General features: G+C 41.8%; 1 protein-coding gene and 1 pseudogene across 3 annotated transcripts; both read left to right on the top strand.

Moving 5' to 3' along the window:
* On the top strand, positions 1-4,447 carry LOC139418447 (galectin-9-like). 3 transcript variants are annotated; one of them, XM_071167873.1, is made up of 12 exons: positions 3-216; positions 257-296; positions 1,135-1,223; positions 1,349-1,556; positions 1,725-1,850; positions 2,199-2,240; positions 2,435-2,512; positions 2,710-2,748; positions 2,958-2,990; positions 3,110-3,198; positions 3,621-3,777; positions 3,965-4,447. In XM_071167873.1, the coding sequence occupies exons 2-12, from the start codon at positions 267-269 to the stop codon at positions 4,109-4,111; spliced, it is 1,038 nt and encodes a 345-aa protein (XP_071023974.1). In that variant the 5' UTR covers positions 3-216; positions 257-266; the 3' UTR covers positions 4,112-4,447. The 3 variants fall into 3 exon arrangements, with proteins under 3 accessions (XP_071023973.1, XP_071023975.1, XP_071023974.1); XM_071167872.1 differs by having other exon boundaries at positions 1-296; XM_071167874.1 differs by lacking the exon at positions 2,435-2,512 and having other exon boundaries at positions 1-296.
* Positions 4,448-17,606: 13,159 nt separating this feature from the next.
* LOC139419229 (galectin-9-like) lies at positions 17,607-19,594 on the top strand (annotated as a pseudogene).
* The last annotated feature ends 1,163 nt before the right edge of the window (positions 19,595-20,757 follow it).

Below are 20,757 nucleotides of genomic sequence, written 5' to 3'. Positions count from 1 at the left end.
CATTTTGTTCAAACAAATCGGAACTCGGGAAAAATACTAGCTCCGACCTGGAATTATCGATTTGGACGGTCAACCAACTCGGAATTCCAACTGGGGAACTTATGCCTCTTTCTAGAGCTCCGACTTTCCGACCTGAAGTTCACTAACGTCATGATTTCCCCTTGTATTTTCCCGAGTTTCCAGTTGTTTTGGCAGAAGAGAACCGCCGGACCTCGATGTGCTGCACTCTCTTGATTCACCAAACAGTCGCACAGACACACTGGAGCATGGCTTGTCAGCAACCCTTCTTCAATCCGGTAAAAATCTAATTTGACAGTATTTACATGTCTTTTTTTAGCCCCCATTATGTTTGAGTTTCAGGAGTCATTTTGGTGATTATTTTTGGTGTAATGTCCACAATATTTTTATATTCTGGACCCACAGATTTTCCTCTAGCCCAGCACGCACTAGCACATCCGATGCTAACTAAAATGAGTTGTAATGGGTCTGCTAGTTTAGTGGACTAGAACAGGACTGAAAAACATTGAATAGGTCTTGTCGATACTTCCTGTCATTTTCATATCCACCTTTGACACTTAAAACCTTAAGTGATTGATATAATTAATGAAAGAAGGTAAGGAGAAAGGAAACGAACCGTTTAGATTGTTATTGGTTACGCAATGCTTGATGTGGCCATTGTTAGTGTAACGGATGTGAAATGGCTAGTTGGCGGTGTTCGCGGCAGGGTAGCCTAGTGGTTAGAGCATTGGACTAGTAACCGGAAGGTTGCAAGTTCAAATCCCCGAGCTGACAAGGTACAAAATCTGTCGTTCTACCCCTGAACAGTCACTTCACAGTCACGTCACTTTCTCTGAGACCTTGAAGTAGTAGTTCCCTTTGCTCTGCAAGGGCAGCGGCTTTTGTGGAGCGATGGGTGACGATGCTTCGAGGGTGACTGTTGTTGATGTGTACAGAGGGTCCCTGGTTCGCGCGAGGGGACGGTCTAAAGTTATACTGGTACATTAACGTTTAACGTTTTCAACTAAGTCTATTGCAAAGTCCCTCGCCTTATCAGGCAGACGACCTAACTACAAGCTGGTGAACGACATTAGCTACCCAGCCTGGTCAAGTGTTGTTTTTTGCTTCATGTGCTAGAGATTGCCATTCACTGGCTGTATCCAGGGAGCTCTGCATGAGGGGAAGACCATCACTGTGACAGGGAGAGTCCTGCCAGGATGCCAGAGGTAGTACATACCTAGTAGTACATCTCTTTTTCACTGTAGGACAGCCATGTCGTCTTTAGCTCAGTCTTGTCACTCACTATCAGCACAGAAGGGATCTTGTTAAACCTAATCACTTTAAAATGTAGGTTTTATGTGAATTTGCAATGTGGCTCAAGAGGAAATCCCGACATAGCCCTCCACTTCAACCCCCGATATGATGAATCCAAAGACGTTGTGATCTGCAACACCATGCAGCACTCTAAGTGGGGCCCAGAGGAGCGTGAATACCCAGCATCCATGACCCGGGGGGCCAACTTTACCCTCATGTTCCTGGTCAACAGAGATTCATATTCGGTCAGGAGACTTTTATCACTTATACTTAGGCTACACATTTTTACTGTGGACTCATTGAATTGAATTGTATCTCTGTTCTAGAGCAAAAAAGATTCAAACCCTTATTCATTATTTTTCCTCCATGTGCCATTGATTTTCTTGTCTCTCCTAAATCATGTCTTATCCCAGCTGATTGTGAATGGTGCTCACTTCATGGAGTACCTGCACCGGCTATCGTTCTCCAGAGTGGACACCATCACCGTGGATGGGGATGTGGAGATCAAATCCATTGCCTTCTCCAACCCTGCAGTGACAGTGAGTATCTGAAAGGTCCTCCGTTTTGGAGAATACTGTAAATCTTTGCATTCCAAAGGATCCGTCTTGAACAAGGACAGATTTGCTGATCTTGGTCAGTTGTTTGGAATGCTACCCAGTCTGCAAAACAAGTTGCAACTTGCAATGGTCATGGTCGGAGTGTATAATGATTGTAAGGATGTTTTGGACATATTTTTAGTGTCCAAAAAAAGTATTTCCCGCAGTTCCTACTTTAATCAAAGTTCCTACTTTAATCATTTAAATAAATAGTATTCAGACTTATATGTGCTGACCAAGAGTTTATCCATATCCTACACAGAGAAATGAAATGTGTTTTCTTTTCTCCAGTCACCTCCTCCCCAACCAGGATATCCTGTCCATCCACACAGTGTGAGTATTCTCCAGACAGACTGATCAACAGGTTTCTTAGTTAAACAAGTGTTAACGAGTTTTAGTATTTGGATTTACATAAGACCTGCAGTTGTATGGAAACACTTGTAATTAGTAATAAGCACATTACTACATATGTGTCCTCACAAAACAGTAGCATAGGCCATAACCCAAGAGAGACATTTTGTTTACAGGGTCAACGGAACCGAACTAAATCTCATCAAAGTAAATCATGTCCCAAAACTCCTCCTCAATGGTGTAATGCCACACAGGTAGATTATAGCATTCTGGGTTGGAGTCTAATTTGGTGTATTTAGCCTTTTTCCTTGTGGTGGGTGTTGTCATAAGATGGCTGGATTTCATTCCATTCAGTCAATTTTAACTTTGATGGTTGATCATGCTTTCCTTGTATTCATGGTTTCCTTGTTTAATTTGATACTTGTTTGACAACTGTTTGTTTGTTTTGTAGGCTTTCTCGGCTGCGTTTTGCGCCCCAGGACTTTTTCAGGTGCATTGCATTCAAATGAATCAACTTTTTAGAGTTCAGAATTTGTAGAGTAGAGGCCAACATTAGGAATTTTATTGGAGTCGTATCATTGATCTATCTAAAGGAATAAAGCTGAAATGAAAATGAAGCTCTGACAAGATTAAATAGTTTAGAGACTGTACTGAAAGGTGCTATTCTTCAGATGGTAATGTACAAGGTTTATTTTACAGACACCCCCTCCATACACCCCCCAGCCGTCCTTCGTAAGTACCCCTTCTTTAACCTACAGACTAAGTGTAGACTGAACAATTACATGAATTGATTTAGTATCGAAACCGATTGTTAGGGTGATATGGTGATGTTATGGACCCTGTGTTCTCAGGTTGTGCCATATAAAAATATAATGGTAGGTGGACTTTACCCAGGCAGAAACATCATCGTCCAGGGTGTGGTCAACCACAACGCTGATAGGTAAGTAACGATTACTCATTTGAAACACATCTGGCATTATTAATTTGCTTGTCACCTGCTATGGGTCGGAATTGGTACTATGAATCGTGTCATTACAGACAATCCAGATAGATGGTAAGGAAAAAGGTCCTTTTTAGATTAGTCTCACCCTCCAAATGATTTGCATAATTTTTCATTCACGATTGTGTAACACTCACCACCAGCAAAGTTCTCCCTCTCTAGAAACAGTACATTACAGAGCTATACAGTACTAAGTCATTCCTTCAGCATATCAATGGCCGACATGGGTAAGGGTGATACTCTTTGTAGGCTTACCTTTGCACACCCTTTCCTGTATCTACTACAGAGCGTTCATTTATTTGGTCATCTAACATATTCCTGGCCAAGCCTTATAACCATGATCATGGTATTTATGGTTCCAGGTTCTATGTTAACCTGCGTTTCAACTCGGAGGTGGCGCTCCACTTCAACCCCAGGTTTGATGAGAACACTGTCGTGCGTAATAGTTTCCTGAAGGAACAGTGGGGTCCAGAGGAGAGGAAAGGGGGCATGCCCTTCTACAGAGGCCAGCCTTTTACGGTATAAACTCCATTATACCTGATTGTAGACTGTATTATGGAAGCTAGCTATATTTTCATTTTTGTTTTGCTTTTGTGCATTGACAAGAATTTGAGCTGAAATTAGTTCTGAATGTGTTTTAGCTGCAATGCTACCGTGTGCTTTTCCTTGGATGAACTCAGCACTCATGTCGGGCTCTCTGTTTCAGGTGACCATTACGTGTGACACCAAGTGCTACAGGGTGATGGTGAATGGAGTCCAGATGTTCAGCTACAACCACCGCCACTTCCTGCTCCAGCAGATAGATATCCTGGAGGTGGAAGGGGACGTGAGCCTGTCCTCTGTGGTGTTCTAAGTAATGACTCTGTCCTCTGTTATGGTTTGAGTCACATACCCTGGGGTCAAAGGTCAACAGGGGTAGGATCTGATCAGGACATTATAAAGACCGATGGGTGAGAAATCATCTCTTCTGTGTGTGGATGTTTTGCTATGTAGCTGATGGCGAATGTTGATATCATGTTGGGAAAGATGTTTTCATCAATATTTGTATCTCTTTCATAAACTATTTAATTTAGAGTAGACTATGTAAAATATTGTCTTCTATTTATCACATTCCACATACTTACTGTATGTCTGTTCTCTCTGTACCGACAATGTTTCTACATCAAATAAACTTCAATATTGGAACTAAGATGTTGTCATAATTCTACATCACCGCTAGGGGGCAGAGAGGTTCTGATAAAATTACTAACTTTGTCCTGCTTCAGATTGTCGTGGGAGGGTTCCGATTTTTTATTAAAAACTAAATTCGAAGGATTTTGACAAAGTCAATACTGATGACATTAACGGAGCTGTGAATCATTATAATTACATGAAGTGTATTCAAATGACTGGGAGTTCCAGGTGGTTGGAAATGGGCTAGTAGGCCGGTCGACAGATGTATGCCCTAGTCGGCTGGCCCTCGCTACATATTCGTCGCCAGACCCACTGGCTCCAGGTCATCTACAAGTCTATGCTAGGTAAAGCATCGCCTTATCTCAGTTCACTGGTCACGATGGCAACACCCACCCGTAGGACACGCTCCAGCAGGTGTATCTCACTGATCTTCCCTAAAGCCAAAACCTAATTTGGCCGCCTTTCCTTCCAGTTCTCTGCTGCCTGTGACTGGATCGAATTGCAAAAAACGCTGAAGTTGGAGACTTTTATTTCCCTCACCAAACATCTGCTATCTGAGCAGCTTACCGATCACTGCAGCTGTACATAGTCCATCGGTATTTAGCCCACCCAATTTACCTACCTCATCCCCATACTGTTTTTATTTTATATACATTTCTGCTCTTTTGCACAACAGTATCTCTACCTGCACATGTTCATCTGGTCATTTATCACTCCAGTGTTAATCTGCTAAATTGTAATGTTTCACTCCTATGGCCTATTTATTGCCTACCTCCTCCTGCCTTTTGCACACAATGTATATAGATTCGTTTTTTCTACTATGTTATTGACTTGTTTATTGTTTACTCCATGTGTAACTCTGTGTTGTTGTCTGATCACACTGCTATGCTTTATCTTGGCCAGGTCGCAGTTGTAAATGAGAACTTGTTCTCAACTAGCCTACCTGGTTAAATAAAGGTGAAATAAAATACATTTGAACACTGTGAAGCTTTTATTTGGGCTGCAATTTCTGAAGCTGGTAACTCTAATGAAAATATCCTCTGCAGCAGAGGTAACTCTGGGTCTCCCATTCCTGTGGCGGTCCTCATAAGAGCCAGTTTCATCATAGCGCTTGATGGTTTTTGTGACTGCACTTGAAGAAACTTTCAAAGTTCTTGAAATGTTCCGTATTGACTGACCTTCATGGCTCAAATTAATGATGGACTGTCATTTCTCTTTGCTTATTTGGTATTTTACCAAATTGGGCTGTCTACCTTATCACAACACAACTGATTGGCTACACAAATTAACTTTTAAGAAGGCACACCTGTTAATTGAAATGCATTCCAGGTGACTACCTCGTGAAGCTGGTTGAGAGAATGCCAAGAGTGTGCAAAGCTGTCATCAAGGCAAAGGGTGGCTATTTGAACAATCTCAAATATAAAATATATTTTAATTTAACACTTTTTTGTTTACTACATGATTCCATGTGTTATTTCATAGTTTTGATGTTGTCACTATTATTCTACAATGTTGAAAATAGTAAAAATAAAGACAAATCCTGGAATGAGTAGGTGTTCTAAATCTTTTGACCGGTAGTATATATATTTTTCTCTCACAAAGTACCTTTTAGCCATCCTTTTCATCTGTAGGCCTCCGGGCAGCCCTACATCCTTACTGCCACCAGTCATTTTTCACTGCGCTATTTAAGAGGTAGCTCAGTGGTTGTGTGGGGTGCTTTCAATCTATGGTGTGCATTCGTGCATGTATAAATACATTCTTTCATGGGGGTGCTAGGCCTATTCTTTACAGGGCTTCAGCACTGTCTTGCCCCTCCCTGGAGCTGCCCATGACTGCCTGGTTGTACCAAAATTATTTAGACCAGTGCTGCACAAGTTGGCCTTTCTTTCACTAAAACAGATGCCTATGCGACATTCTTTAGATTAGTGAAATTAGTTCATTTTGCAGCATGTGATTTGACATGCTTTCTGAGGAGACCAAAATGGCATCTTATTCAAAAAGAGCCCCTTCACACAGGGTCAAAGCATGGTAACATTACATGTCAACAAATTTGGATGACAAAGTATGTCAAATCAAAGTTTAGGGCGGATGCAGCGAAATGCTTATGGTACTGGCTCCTAACAAAGCAGTAAAATGTCAATCAAGTACACAAATAATACAAATAAAGAAAGACATTTAGAACGAATCTAATTAACAACTCAAATAGCACTGTAACAGAATTGAATTTACACGATATTAAGAATGGTATGTACAGCAGTAGATACAGTGAGCTCCAAAAGTAATGGGACAGTGACAATTTTTGTTGTTGTTTTGGCTCTGTACTCCAGCACTTTGGATTTTAAATGATACAATGACTATGAGGTCAAAGTGCAGTCTGTCAACTTTAATTTGAGAGTATTTTCCTCTATAGCGGGCGAACTGTTTAGAAATTACAACACTTTTTGTACATTGTCCCCAATTTTAGGGGACTAAAAGTATTGGGACAAATTCACTTATATGTTTATTAAAGTAGTACAAAATTCAGTGTTTGGTCCTAACAGGCAATGATTACATCAAGCTTGTGACTCTACAAACTTGTTTGGTTGCGTTTGCTGTTTGTTTTGCTTGTGTTTCAGATTATTTTGTTCCCAATAGAAATGAATTATAAATAATGTATTGTGTCATTTTGGAGTCACTTTTATTGTAAATAAGAATATAATATGTTTCTAAACACTTTACATTATCATACCCCCAAGACATGCTGACCTCTCACCATTACAATAACAGTGGAGGTTAGCATTTTTGCAGCAGTAGGATATTTGTGTGTCTGTAACGTTCTCACTCATCATTATAGAACGGCAGCAAAAAAAGCTCTATTTTCATGTTGCTTATGAGTGCATTTCACACTTCTTTTGGATTATAATTGGATTTTAAGGCTTGTATGAATGTCCTACTTAATATAATGTTTGTCTCATCATCGCAAATCAGTTGCATTGTACTTTTAAAAAATGGCTCTTTGGCTAGCTTTTGCCATAGCCAATTTCAATGAGCGTTAGCATTCTAGCTAACAACTGCTGCCTCCAAAATAGTTTATTTGCAAGGATCACAACCAAATATAATCTTACGCTTCGATCACACTGACAGCGTCATTGTCATTGTGCAAAATAGTACGCAGCATCATCTGGATATGTCTGCAACAAAAGTTCAACATTCACCTTCTGCTAACATTTCTGTCAAGAGGTCTATGCATACAGTTTGATGCATACATTATGCACCACACCGAACGCACTGCAACTGCCTGTGCAACGCAATGCTGCGAGGCAAATGCAGCCGTTTCATTGGAAATGAATGTACTTCTGGTGTACCAAAATGCAATGACGCTGTAGGTGTGATTGGAGCGTTAGAGACTGTTCATGCAAGAATCAAAACAATTGTTAGCATATGAGAACCCCAAAAACGTATTTAGTTTAGAAATAATAAAAACATAAATCTAGGCTATGTTGAATAGGCGCAGATTGCGATGGCTTTCTTACTGCTGCCAAGAGTCACGCATATCTCTGCCTGATGTCAGTGTGTCGTGTACTGGAAAAGGGTCAATAGGTTGCACCTCTGTCACTCGGTCGCGTCAGGTGGTTGTTATGAATGTTCTTAACCTGCCTTCTATCGGTGGCACCATAATGATGCCCTAAAGAGGAAAACGGTGCTGTACTGAACTACCAGTTGAAAACCAGGGAGGTTCGGGAACGCTGTCAGCACGGTCACTTCCCTTTAAATGCATCACTCATTGTTTCAAGCCACACCCACCAACACCAAACGGGGGAACCAAACCGGAGCAGATGCACCTCAAAGTCTGTTCAAGAACGTTTTGGGGAAACGTCTTGTTCTGTACAAACCGTTCTGCAACGTAGCAAACGATCAAGCGAACTGAACACACTTCTGATTTTATAGACTAGTAACATGGTAAACGTAAATCCGGGACACTCAAATGGGTATGTTATGTTCGGTGTGGTTACATAAGATTGATAGAAGGTTACCTACTAGCAACCCAAAAGTTTCTTGTTTGAATTTCATCACTGACAACTTTAGCATTTTAGCTAACTACTTACTACAAAGCAAATTTAGCTTTGGCTTTGATAAATGCAACATGTAAAGTGTTGGTCCCTGTTTTATGAGCTGAAATAAAATATCCCATACATTTTCCATACCCCATACATTTTCCATATGTACAAAAACAATTATTTATCTTTTTAGTGAGAATTTCTCCTTTGTCAAGATAATCCATCCACCTGACAGGTGTTGCGTATCAAGATGATTAAACAGCATTATCATTACACAGCTACACTTTGTACTGGAGACAATAAAAGGCCACTTTAAAATGTTCCGTTTTGTCACACAACACAATTCCACAGATGCCTCAAGTTTTGGGGGAGTGTGCAATTGGCATGCTGACTGCAGGAGTGTCCAACAGAGCTGTTGCCAGAAAATTGTATGTGAATTTCTTTACTATAAGCCACCTCCAAAGTCATTTTAGAGAATTTGGCAGTACATTACAAGCACATGTATCCACACCAGCCCAGGACTTCCACATCCAACTTCTTTACATGCGGGATCGTCTGAGACCAGCCACCTGGACAGCTGATGAAACTAAGGAGTATTTCTGTCTGTAATAAAGCCCTTTTGCAGGGAAAAGCTCATTCTGAGTGGGTAGGCCTGGCTCCCAAGTAGGTGGGCCTTTGGCCTCCCAGGCCCACCCATGGCTGCGCTTCTCTGCCCAGTCATGTGAAATACATAGATTAGGGCCTAATGAATTCATTTCAATTGACTGATTTCCTTATAGGAACTGTAACTCAGTAAAATCATTGAAAATGTTGCATTTATATCTTTGTTCTGTATAGTAAAACAATAATTGTTCTTATGCAATGGATAGACTGTGTCCTTAGGTTGTCATAAGAATTACTATGTACACTTTGTGAGAGAAAAATACACTGCTAAAAAAGTTATATTCTTCTAGTCCTATGCTTCCTGGCTGATGTTTTGGTCACTTTTGAATGCTGGCGGGTGCTTTCACTCTAGTGGTAGCATGAGACGGAGTCTACAACCCACACAAGTGGCTCAGGTACTGCAGCTCATCCAGGATGGCACATCAATGCGAGCTGTGGCAAGAAGGTTTGCTGTGTCTGTCAGCGTAGTGTCCAGAGCATGGAGGCGCTACCAGGAGACAGGCCAGTACATCAGGAGATGTGGAGGAGGCCGTAGGAGGGCAACAACCCAGCAGCAGGACCGCTACCTCCGCCTTTGTGCAAGGAGGAGCAGGAGGAGCACTGCCAGAGCCCTGCAAAATGACCTCCAGCAGGCCACAAATGTGCATGTGTCTGCTCAAACGGTCAGAAACAGATTCCATGAGGGTGGTATGAGGGCCCGACGTCCACAGGTGGGGGTTGTGCAAGACGTTTGGCATTTGCCAGAGAACACCAAGATTGGCAAATTCGCCACTGGCGCCCTGTGCTCTTCACAGATGAAAGCAGGTTCACACTGAGCACATGTGACAGACGTGACAGTCTGGAGACGCCGTGGAGAATGCCTGCAACATCCTCCAGCATGACCGGTTTGGCGGTGGGTCAGTCATGGTGTGGGGTGCCATTTCTTTGGGGGGCCACACAGCCCTCCATGTGCTCGCCAGAGGTAGCCTGACTGCCATTAGGTACCGAGATGAGATCCTCAGACCGCTTGTGAGACCATATGCTAGTGTGGTTGGCCCTGGGTTCCTCCTAATGCAAGACAATGCTAGACCTCATGTGGCTGGAGTGTGTCAGCAGTTCCTGCAAGAGGAAGGCATTGATGCTATGGACTGGCCCACCCGTTCCCCAGACCTGAATCCAATTGAGCACATCTGGGACATCCTGTCTTGCTGCATCCACCAACAGACTGTCCAGGAGTTGGCGGATGCTTTAGTCCAGGTCTGGGTGGAGATCCCTCAGGAGACCATCCCTCAGGAGACCATCCGCCACCTCATCAGGAGCATGCCCAGGCATTGTAGGCAGGTCATACAGGCACGTGGAGGCCATACACACTACTGAGCCTCATTTTGACTTGTTTTAAGGACATTACATCAAAGTTGGAGTGTAGTGTGGTTTTCCACTTTAATTTTGAGTGTGACTCCAAATCCAGACCTCCATGGGTTGATACATTTGATTTCTATTGATAATTGTTGTGTGATTTTGCGTAGAATACCAGCACATATGGCCACAAGAAGAGACTAGAGGTCGACTGATTAATCGGAATGGCCAATTAATTAGGGCCGATTTCAAGTTTTCATAACAAACGGAAATCGGTATTTTTGGGAGCCGATTTGCCGATTTTTAAAAACATTTTATACCTTTATTTAATTAGGCAAGTCAGTTAAGAACACATTCTTATTTTCAATGACGGCCTAGGAACAGTGGGTTAATTGCCTCGTTCAGGGGCAGAACGACAGATTTTCACCTTGTCAGCTCAGGGGATCCAATCTTGCAACCTTACAGTTAACTTGTCCAACGCAATAACGACCTGCCTCTCTCTCGTTGCACTCCACAAGGAGACTGCCTGTTACGCGAATGCAGTAAGCCAAGGTAAGTTTCTAGCTAGCATTAAACTTATCTTATAAAAAACATTCACAATCACTAGTGAACTACACACATGGTTGATGATATTACTAGATATTATCTAGCTTGTCCTGCGTTGCATATAATGTGACTTGAGCATACAAGCATACAAGTATCTAAGTATCTGACTGAGCGGTGGTAGGCAGAAGCAGGCGTGTAAACATTAATTCATACAGCACTTTTGTGCGTTTTGCCAGCAGCTCTTCGTTGTGCGTCAAGCATTGCGCTGTTTATGACTTCAAGCCTATCAACTCCCTAGATGAGGCTGGTGTAAGCGAAGTGAAATGGCTAGCTAGTTAGCGCGCGCTAATAGCGTTTCAAACGTCACTCGCTCTGAGCCTTCTAGTAGTTGTTCCCCTTGTTCTGCATGGGTAACGCTGCTTCGATGGTGGCTGTTGTCGTTGTGTTGCTGGTTTGAGCCCAGGGAGGAGCGAGGAGAGGGACGGAAGCTATACTGTTACACTGGCAATACTAAAGTGCCTATAAGAACATCTAATAGTCAAAGGTTAATGAAATACAAATGGTATAGAGGGAAATAGTCCTATAATTCCTATAATAACTACAACCTAAAACTTCTTACCTGGGAATATTGAAGACTCATGTTGAAAGGAACCACCAGCTTTCATATGTTCTCATGTTCTGAGCAAGGAACTGAAACATTAGCTTTCTTACATAGCACATATTGCACTTTTACTTTCTTCTCCAACACTTTGTTTTTGCATTATTTAAACCAAATTGAACATGTTTCATTATTTACTTGAGGCTAAGTTTCCGGCCTTTAAAACATTTTTTTTTAATCATCACTGGGAGCTGGCGGATGGAGGACAGCTGTTAGTGGGTTATTCAAGTCCTCCTTATTCTTGAAATCTGCTGACTATTTTACCTTTGTAAATAGTTTTTTAATTTTTTATTTACACACAGGGCTGTGACAGTCATAGCATTTTGGATGACTGTTATTGGTCAGCCAAATGACGGCAGTCGTCGTTCTAATTTTTTGAATTGCAAAACATTTATTTGTTTTTTTTAAAGCACATTTTGTACACTCCTCCACTCCTGACTGCATGTGCTGCTTAGCAGGGAGAAGGGCGCTGCCTAGGCAACCAAATACTTATTTTATACAACACCTTGCTTGTTTCAGCAAGGAGCAACCAAATTTCATCACGTTTTAAAGAGTCCGTGCTACCAAAGAAACGGACTCAATGCCCGGCCCGCCCCGTCTTCAGTCAGCTGTTTGTTTATTATATATTTTTATTTTTCGATGGTATTTATTCAGAATCGTGAGTTACATATACGGCTTAAATATACAGCTTTCCACTTTGTTGCCCATGTCACTGCCAGTCGATTTAAAATCATGACATATTAAACCCTTACTAGTAATTAGAAAATCCTTATATTTTCAATGAAATATTTAACTTAATGATCCACCACTATTGTCCCCAAGTAGAACCCTCTTTGTCCCCAGTCCTCCCACGGTGTGCTGGGGTAATGGCAGATCCCAGGGGGAAAAATGCAGAACAAACTATTTTGGTGGCCTCTGGTACATTCTAATGCCTTGATTCCATCTGAAATACACAGCTAAATTGTTGAATTCTTTAACGACTGCCTCCTAGATTGGGGGAAATGAGTTGTGGTATTGAGTAGAAATATCTGACTTTAAAATAGCAGAAAATGTAAGAATTCAGTGTGTTGTAAGTTGTTTTGGATATGGTCTAGGCCTGTATGTTCTAGGGCTGTGACGATACCAATACCGCAATATTTTATTCCATGGCAAAAATGAGAACAAGCATGCAACTCTCTGGTCCTTTAAAAACCTGCTGTATGCAAAATATTGTGCTAAAGCTTGGAAAATAAGTAAATGTGACTCTGGATGACAACATAATGATTTTTGTTTCCAACATTGGGGCTATTCTCCTAAAGAAGTTAAATCCGCTTCTTGTTTTGTTTCCTTGCCATGATACTATCGTGATACTGGTATCGTCCCGACCCTAATATGTTCAGGACTATTTTCTAAGTAAACCTTTTGTTTAACATTTTCTGCTAGTTTTACTGCAAGATATGAATTGCCACAATGTTTGTTCTTCAAATTATGTATTTTATTCGCTCTGATTGTGGACCCTAATTTGGGTGAACTATCCCTTTAACAGTTTGGCCTGTCAATCACTGTGGGTGGGATTGTCAGAGGAGGGAGCAGGTTGCTTGTGAGTCACAGAGTTGGTAGGGGGTCAGACCTGTCAATCAATCACTGCGGGTGGACTTTGAGGGAAGGCAGTAGATTCGTCAGAAACACTAGTGTAGTCTACTCTTTGAATTTATTGTGGCAAAAACCTAAGACAAAAGGTTGTGTTCTGTAAAGTAAACATGGATTCCTTGTTGAGAAACAACATTTTCATGGGGATGACCCACAGATTGTGCACCCCCATTTTATACGAAGTCAGGGGCCCATTATAGACCTACAGGTATGCTTGAAGAATGAAGCAGGTTAAACATGTGCTTGGCTACACAGAAAGCATCAGCAGTATTTTGGACCAAAATGAGGCTCTCTCTCTGCTACTTATTGTTCCTGCAGTGAGGATTCAACATCTTAATTAAATGTTTTCATGATTTATCTGCAGATAATCGCCAAAAAGTAGTAGTAGCCTACCACTATGTAAATTAGGGAGCCAAATGAACAGCTCTCTCTCTGACTCAGTTCCGACATTCACCTAAAAGATCTGTTCAAAAATGGCTGTCACTTGTGAACAACTCATCACTAAGCTACACTGACAAGTCACTTTAGCGGTCACTGGCAAGTGTCGACATGGACTTCAAATCTTAGGAAAATAAAAGCAACATTTGGTTTACTTGTCCCGATGCGATACCATGGACATTTAACTATGTTGTATGAATAGCAAAGGGATATAGGATATTGACTTTATTCAGTCAGTTCGACACCTTTTTATAAACTAGTCTGCTGTTAAAACACTTGCTGTTCGGTCGTCAATCAAAGCACACTAAATAACCTTTGCGCCCTGACTCCTTGGCTGGCTATATGAAACACGCTAAATAAATTAAATTAATTTGCGCTAAACATTAATTAAGTGGATTTCAATTAATTGTTACCACTTACATGGGACTTGTAAATTCACTCACAGGGGACGATGAAGCGCCATGCTCTCCCTGCTCCGTGAAAATACATTTTGACTGCAGCCAACCACAGCAAACATAAATAACACGGATACCGAGAGGCAGGACAGACAGCAGACTGACAAACCAGCAGTTACCTTGTCATCGCTCACTTTGTGACTGACAGGCGCCTGTTCTGTCAATAGATTACTAGAAGATGTACGGTGTATCGTTCATTCTAGCGGGAGAAGGCTATACAGACTTTTCTGATGAGGGAATTTAACTTTTTAAATGAAAAGAATCCTAGTTAATTTATGAGGTGGAAAAGTAGGCGCTTAGAGAACACTGAATGTGTGACTTCATTTTTATGCAGAGCTCTCTCTGCTTTTGTGGTGCTCCGCACTGTCCATGGTGTAGTTGTTCAGGGATGCCAGCCTTGTCACTGGAGCCTGACTGACCATTCTCTGTGTGGGGTGGCTTTGATCCTCATCCTCAGCTATCAGTGGTTTCTCTCCTCTGGGTTAAGAGGGCAGTGCGGACATCGATTTAAAGGTTTTCTTCTTTTTGACCTCTAACCTTTCCTTCCTCCTTTCCTCCTCTTCTCCCTTCCCTCCATCCCTCAGCAACCGAAGGACTGCATGCATCTGGACGAGACCATGCTGGTGAAGCAGCTGCTGCCAGAAATCTGTCACTTCATCCACACCTACCGCGAGGGCCACCAGCATAGACAACCCACCCAACTCACGCTCTGACCATACTAAAACAAAGACATAACAAAAGGTCAGAACGTGACAGGTGGGTAGTATATGGGGCTTTGGTGACAAAACAGATGGCACTGTGATAGACCGCATCCAATTTGTTGAGTAGAGTGTTGAAGGCTATTTTGTAAATGACATCGGCGAAGACAAGGATCGGTAGGATAGTCAGTTTTACGAGGGTATGTTTGGCAGCATGAGTGAAGGATGCTTTGTTGTGATATAGGAAGCCGATTTTAGATTTAATTTTGGATTTGAGATGCTTAATGTGAGTCTGGAAGCAGAGGTTACAGTCTAACCAGACACCTAGGTATTTGTAGTTGTCCACATATTCTAAGTCACAACCGTCCAGAGTAGTGATGCTAGATGGGCGGGCAGGTGCGGGCAGCTATCAGTTGAAAAGCATGCATTTAGTTTTCCTTGCATTTAAGAGCAGTTGGAGGCCACCGAAGGACAGTTGTATGGCATTGAAGCTCGTCTGTAGGTTAGTTAACACAGTGTCCAAAGAAGGGCCAGAAGTATACAGAATGGTGTCGTCTGCGTAGAGGTGGATCAGCGAATCACCAGCAGCAAGAGATATCATTGTTGTATACAGAGAAGAGAGTCGGCCCGAGAATTTAACCCTATGGCACCCCCATAGAGACTGCCAGAGGTCCGGACAACAAGCCCTCCGATTTGTCAGACTGAACTCTATCTGAGAAGTAGTTGTAGGCAAGGCAGTCATTTGAGAAACCAAGGCTGTTGAGTCTGCCCATGACCAGCTCGGAAACCAGATTGCATAGCGGAGAAGGTATGGTGAGATTCGAAATGGTCGGTGATCTGTTTGTTAAATTGGCTTTTGAAGACCTTAGAAAGGCAGGGTAGGATAGATATAGGTCTGTAGCAGTTTGGGTCTAGAGTGTCTCCCCCTTTGAAGAGGGGGATGACCGCGGCAGCTTTCCAATCTTTTGGTATCTCAGACGATACGAAAGAGAGGTTGAACAGGCTAGTCATAGGGGTTGTAACAATTTCGGCAGATCATTTTAGAAAGAGAGGGTCCAGATTGTCTAGCCCGGCTAATTTGTAGGGGTCCAGATTTTGCAGCTCTTTCACAACATCAGCTATCTGAATTTGAGTGAATGAGTAATGGGGAGGCTTGGGCGAGTTGCTGTGAGAGGTGCAGGGCTGTTGACCGGTGTAGGGGTAACTAGGTGGAAAGCATGGCCAGCTGTTGAAAAATGCTTATTTAAATGTTCAATTATTGTGGATTTATCGGTGGTGACAGTGTTTCCTAGCCTCAGTGCAGTGGGCAGCTGGGAGGAGGTGCTCTTATTCTCCATGGACTTTACAGTGTCCTAGAACTTTTTTGAGTTTGTGCTACAGGATGCAAATTTCTGTTTGAAAAAGCTAGCCTTTGCTTTCCTAACTGCCTGTGTATATTGGTTCCTAACTTTCCTGAAATGTTGCATATCAAGGGGGCTATTCGATGCTAATGCAGTACGCCACAGGATGTTTTTGTGCTGGTCAAGGGCAGTCAGGTCTGGAGTGAACCAAGGGCTATATCTGATATTGCACCTGTACATAGCCCATCTGTAAACAGCCCATTATCTACCTACCTCATTCCCATACTGTATTTATTTATTTATCTTGCTCCTTTGCACCCCAGTATCTCTACTTGCACATTCATCTTCTGCACATCTACCATTCCAGTGTTTAATTGCTATATTATAATTACTTCATCACCATGGCCTATTTATTGCCTTAACTCCTTATCTTACCTCATTTGCACTCACTGTATATAGACTTTTAGTTTTCTTTGTTCTACCGAATTATTGACTATGTTTTGTTTATTCCATGTGTAACTCTGTCTTGTTGTATTGTGTCGAATTGCTTTGCTTTATCTTGGCCAGGTCGCAGTTGCAAATGAGAACTTGTTCTCAACTAACCTACCTGTTGAAATAAAGGTGAAATAAAATAAAACATAAATATAACCTAGAGGATTTAGGGAGAAGAGGATAGAGGGATGAAGTGAAGGAGAGAGACTGTTATTGAGAAAATAAGGTAGTTCAAGAGACAGTGTTCAACAGGAATCTGTGTGTGGCCTCACCTGGTGTCCACACCACACTAAGTGGCTGCAGAGTACTTTATGCTGAAAAACATAAATGGACACATGAGGACAAACAATATAGCGTAGTTATATATATTATTAAGTGTCTCACTATTCTCCGTGGTTGGTCCTCTTGCCTATTCTTTGAAGGTGGAAGGAGCCACAGTAATACACCTGAGCCTGCTTACTGCACAACACAATCCATCAATCAGATTGATACATGAGTGTGTATGTGTGGGTTATAGAGTGTCTCATTGTTTTGTTTTTGTACAGACATCACAGCATCCTCACCTGAGAAGTAGAAATCAAAGGGAGGGAAACGGAATTGAATAACTGCAGTTGACATAGCGAAGTAAATGGACAAATACTCTTATTGCAATGTGAATGGCTCTTAAAAGAGCCTTTGGTTGTACATAGTGTAGTCTATGGTGTTGCCAGGGAACAGAACCCTCTTCAAAGAAGTAGGAGGTGAATATCTCCTGTACACAGATTGCCTCTTGCTGCATTGTTGGACCTCATTCTTGAAACATCCTGCAGAGCAGCAGACTTCTCTGGCACATGGTGGCGAGCTGAAGATCCCCTCCTCGTTCTCGTGTCCATCCTCATGAAGTTATGCAGGACACAGGTAGCCTTCACACACCTGAATTCCTCCAGGAGGCAGTCCCAGATGGCCCTGGTCACCCAACCTTGCAGTGCCCTACACGTTAACTGTAGGCAATCGTTTTGAAGGAATCTCCAGTTACAAGGTATCTAGGAATATGGAAGATAATGTAATTATTTGACCTTTACATCACCAGGGGCTGAAGTAGTGGGGGTACAGCCTCGTTCCTATCACTCCCATGCTTAATGGTTGGTCCAACCTTCCTTTCCAGTTGCATTACAGAGTCCTTGGAGAAGCGGTATCTCCTTAAACTCATCATTATCATAAAACTCAACATGATTCAACCTGTCTATAATTAATCTCTGACGAACTCTGTCGTTTTGATCTCTCCACAGTAAATATGCTGCCATTTGATCAGTTAAACCACCTCAAGTGGCAGTTCCATCTAAGTTAATATTTTTTTTAAATGCAATTGAGCAACAGGCTTAAAATGTATCTAGGTTTAAAGTGAAAACTAAAGGATTTAATTTAACTAAGATTAATTTAAAACTAGGTTTAAAATTTGGTGTGGCAAGATGAATAGATACACCTTGATTTAACCCAGTGTGGCAGATGGCAGGGAGTGGTTATTGAGGGGAGTGGTTATTGAGGGGAGTGGTTATTGAGGGGAGAGGTTATTGAGGGGAGATATCTTGCAGCCCGCTGGCTCCACCCCTGAGCTTTACATAGACTTCCTGCCCCAACGAGGCAAGGCTGTGGATCATTAAGCCAGGGAGTGCTTGGAGATAAAGGAGGAAGCAGCCTGAATAAAGTGGCAGAGAATGGAGAGAAAAATGTGGGTTATGAAGAGCGAGTTATGAAGAGAGAACAATATCTGTGAGATTGCCCGTTGTGACCTGGACTGTCAGATTACCCCCTTTGTGTACTGGATTGGCTGAGGACCTGAGTTTTAGGGTTACCCCTGAAGAATGGAACGAACAACGAGAACAGGTTCTGGACTGAAGTAATTGATGAATTCCCCTTCTTCACCCGTGTACAAAAATCCCTAATAAACTCCCAATTTGTGTTCTAGTTGTGCTACTGGTGCATGTTTTGTTATTGAACTTGGTGATGTGGAAACCCAACACCCTTGAGCCTGCTACACAAGTTTATGAGTTAATCCATGTTGGTGCAACCCACCAACCCAGTTTTGTAATGTCCCTAGCCTTATCAGGCAGACTTACTAGCTGGTGAAAGAAATGAGACACCCAGCGAGGTCAAATGTTTTTTGCTTCATGCCCTAGAGATTGCCATTCACAGGCTGTATCCAGGGAGGTCTGCATGAGGGGAAGACCATCACTGTGACAGGGAGAGTCCTGCCAGGATCCCAGAGGTAGACCTACCTAGTAGTACATCTCTTTTTCATTGTAGGACAGCCATGTCGTCTATAGCTCAGTCTTGTCACTCACTATCAGCACAGAAGGGATCTTGTTAAACCTAATCACTTTAAAATATGGCTCCCTTTTCTCTCTAGGTTTCATGTGAATTTGCAATGTGGCTCAAAAGAAGTACCTGACGTAGCCCTCCACTTCAACCCCCGATATGATGATTCCAGACAACATGTGGCCTGCAACAACATGCTGTGCTCTAAGTGGGGCCCAGAGGAGCGTAAATATTACATACCCAGGAGGAACGATTTGCCCTCCTGTTACTGGTCAACAGAGATACATATTCGGTCAGGAGACTTTTATCACTTATACTTAGGCTACACATTTTTGTTTTACTATTGAATTGTATCAATATTCTAAAGCAAAAAAGATTCAAACCATATTTTTTTTCTCCATGTGCCATTGATTTCTTGTCTCTCCTAAATCCGATCTTATCCCAGGTGATTGTGAATGGTGCCCACTTCATGGAGTACCTGCACCGGATGTCAATCACCCAAGTGGACACCATCTTCGTGTATGGGGATGTGGAGATCGAATCCATTGCCTTCTCCAACTCTGCAGTGAGTATCTGACAGGTCCTCCGTTTTGGAGAGTACTGTACATCTGCAGTATTCTAGAGAAACTATTATGCATATTTTTTTATCATAAAGTTAATTTCCGAAAATCTCGAATAAGCTAGCTAACATTAGTCAGCTAGCTTTATGTGTGTTGTGACATTAGTATGAAATTGTAATTCTGGTTTAATGTCTTAGGGACTCCTGAAACAACCAGCAAACCAGGCTGTCGTAATGTGAATCAGTAGATGTAAAGAATCTAGCTAGCTAAAGCATTTACTGCAAATTGAATGTACAATTTTGGAAGCTTGCCTTGCTGATATTTGCCATGCAATACAGAATATGAAGTAACCTAGTTGTGTTCTTGCTTATTGTGCAGTGGAGGATAAAAATACCTGTATGGCTGTTTAGCTAGTTATTTAGCTGATCTGTGTATGGACCCAAACAATTGGTATACATATTAGTTCAGAACCTAGCTATGAACCTCAGCTGTCATAGGGACGGTTTTGAAGTTGATATTTTAATGAAGCCTGTGGATTGAGTAGAATATAATATAACTTTGTGCCTAGGATGCAAGTCGTGTATATACATGTAGTTATTACCATGCATGAGATCCATCCCCACACTGTAGCCTGTACATTTAATATATTCACTGATCATGTATTCTACCTTGGCAAATAAAGGTGCAGTTCAGGTATGAGTGTCTGAGATTATTTCAGTCATATCCAATACCAGGAGTATCAAATTCCAGTGTTTGAATGATGCTGTGTCTGCATTACAATTATACACTTGTGCAGTGTTTACTGATCTTGGTCCTGGGACAATGGATACACATTGTAATGAAGACTAGAAAAAGGATTTAACTAGTTAAAGGCTGATTTACAATTCATATATGATTTAAACAGCAGAACACTACACTTCCTATGCATCATGTAAATACTCTAAAACCAGTTAATTGCAGTATCTAATGCCCTTCATCTGCATTGATCTGATTAACACAAGATATGTTTAGTATTTCAACCAGTAGAGAATGTGAAATGTTTTGAAATAAGTAAATTATCCAAGTGTTATAAATGCATGCATTTATAATTGTAGTATTATAAATACAAGTTCAATCTGTTCTTCAATGCACATCTCTTGTGCATTTATAAAAACAGAGGAAGAAAGGAGGTGAGAGGTGT

This window comes from Oncorhynchus clarkii, chromosome 10, assembly GCF_045791955.1.
Source record: "Oncorhynchus clarkii lewisi isolate Uvic-CL-2024 chromosome 10, UVic_Ocla_1.0, whole genome shotgun sequence".
In the NCBI taxonomy this organism is placed as follows: Eukaryota; Metazoa; Chordata; class Actinopteri; order Salmoniformes; family Salmonidae; genus Oncorhynchus; species Oncorhynchus clarkii.
This window is presented reverse-complemented; position numbering and strand designations above follow the sequence as displayed.

What these genes read in the sequence shown, in the direction of transcription:
- LOC139418447 (XM_071167872.1), top strand. Translation starts at nt 216, where the DNA reads ATGTGCTGCACTCTCTTGATTCACCAAACAGTCGCACAGACACACTGG. An exon ending in AATGGTGTAATGCCACACAG is followed by an intron (nt 2,513 to 2,709) that starts GTAGATTATAGC and finishes TTTGTTTTGTAG; the next exon opens with GCTTTCTCGGCTGCGTTTTG. An exon ending in ACAGAGGCCAGCCTTTTACG is followed by an intron (nt 3,778 to 3,964) that starts GTATAAACTCCA and finishes TCTCTGTTTCAG; the next exon opens with GTGACCATTACGTGTGACAC.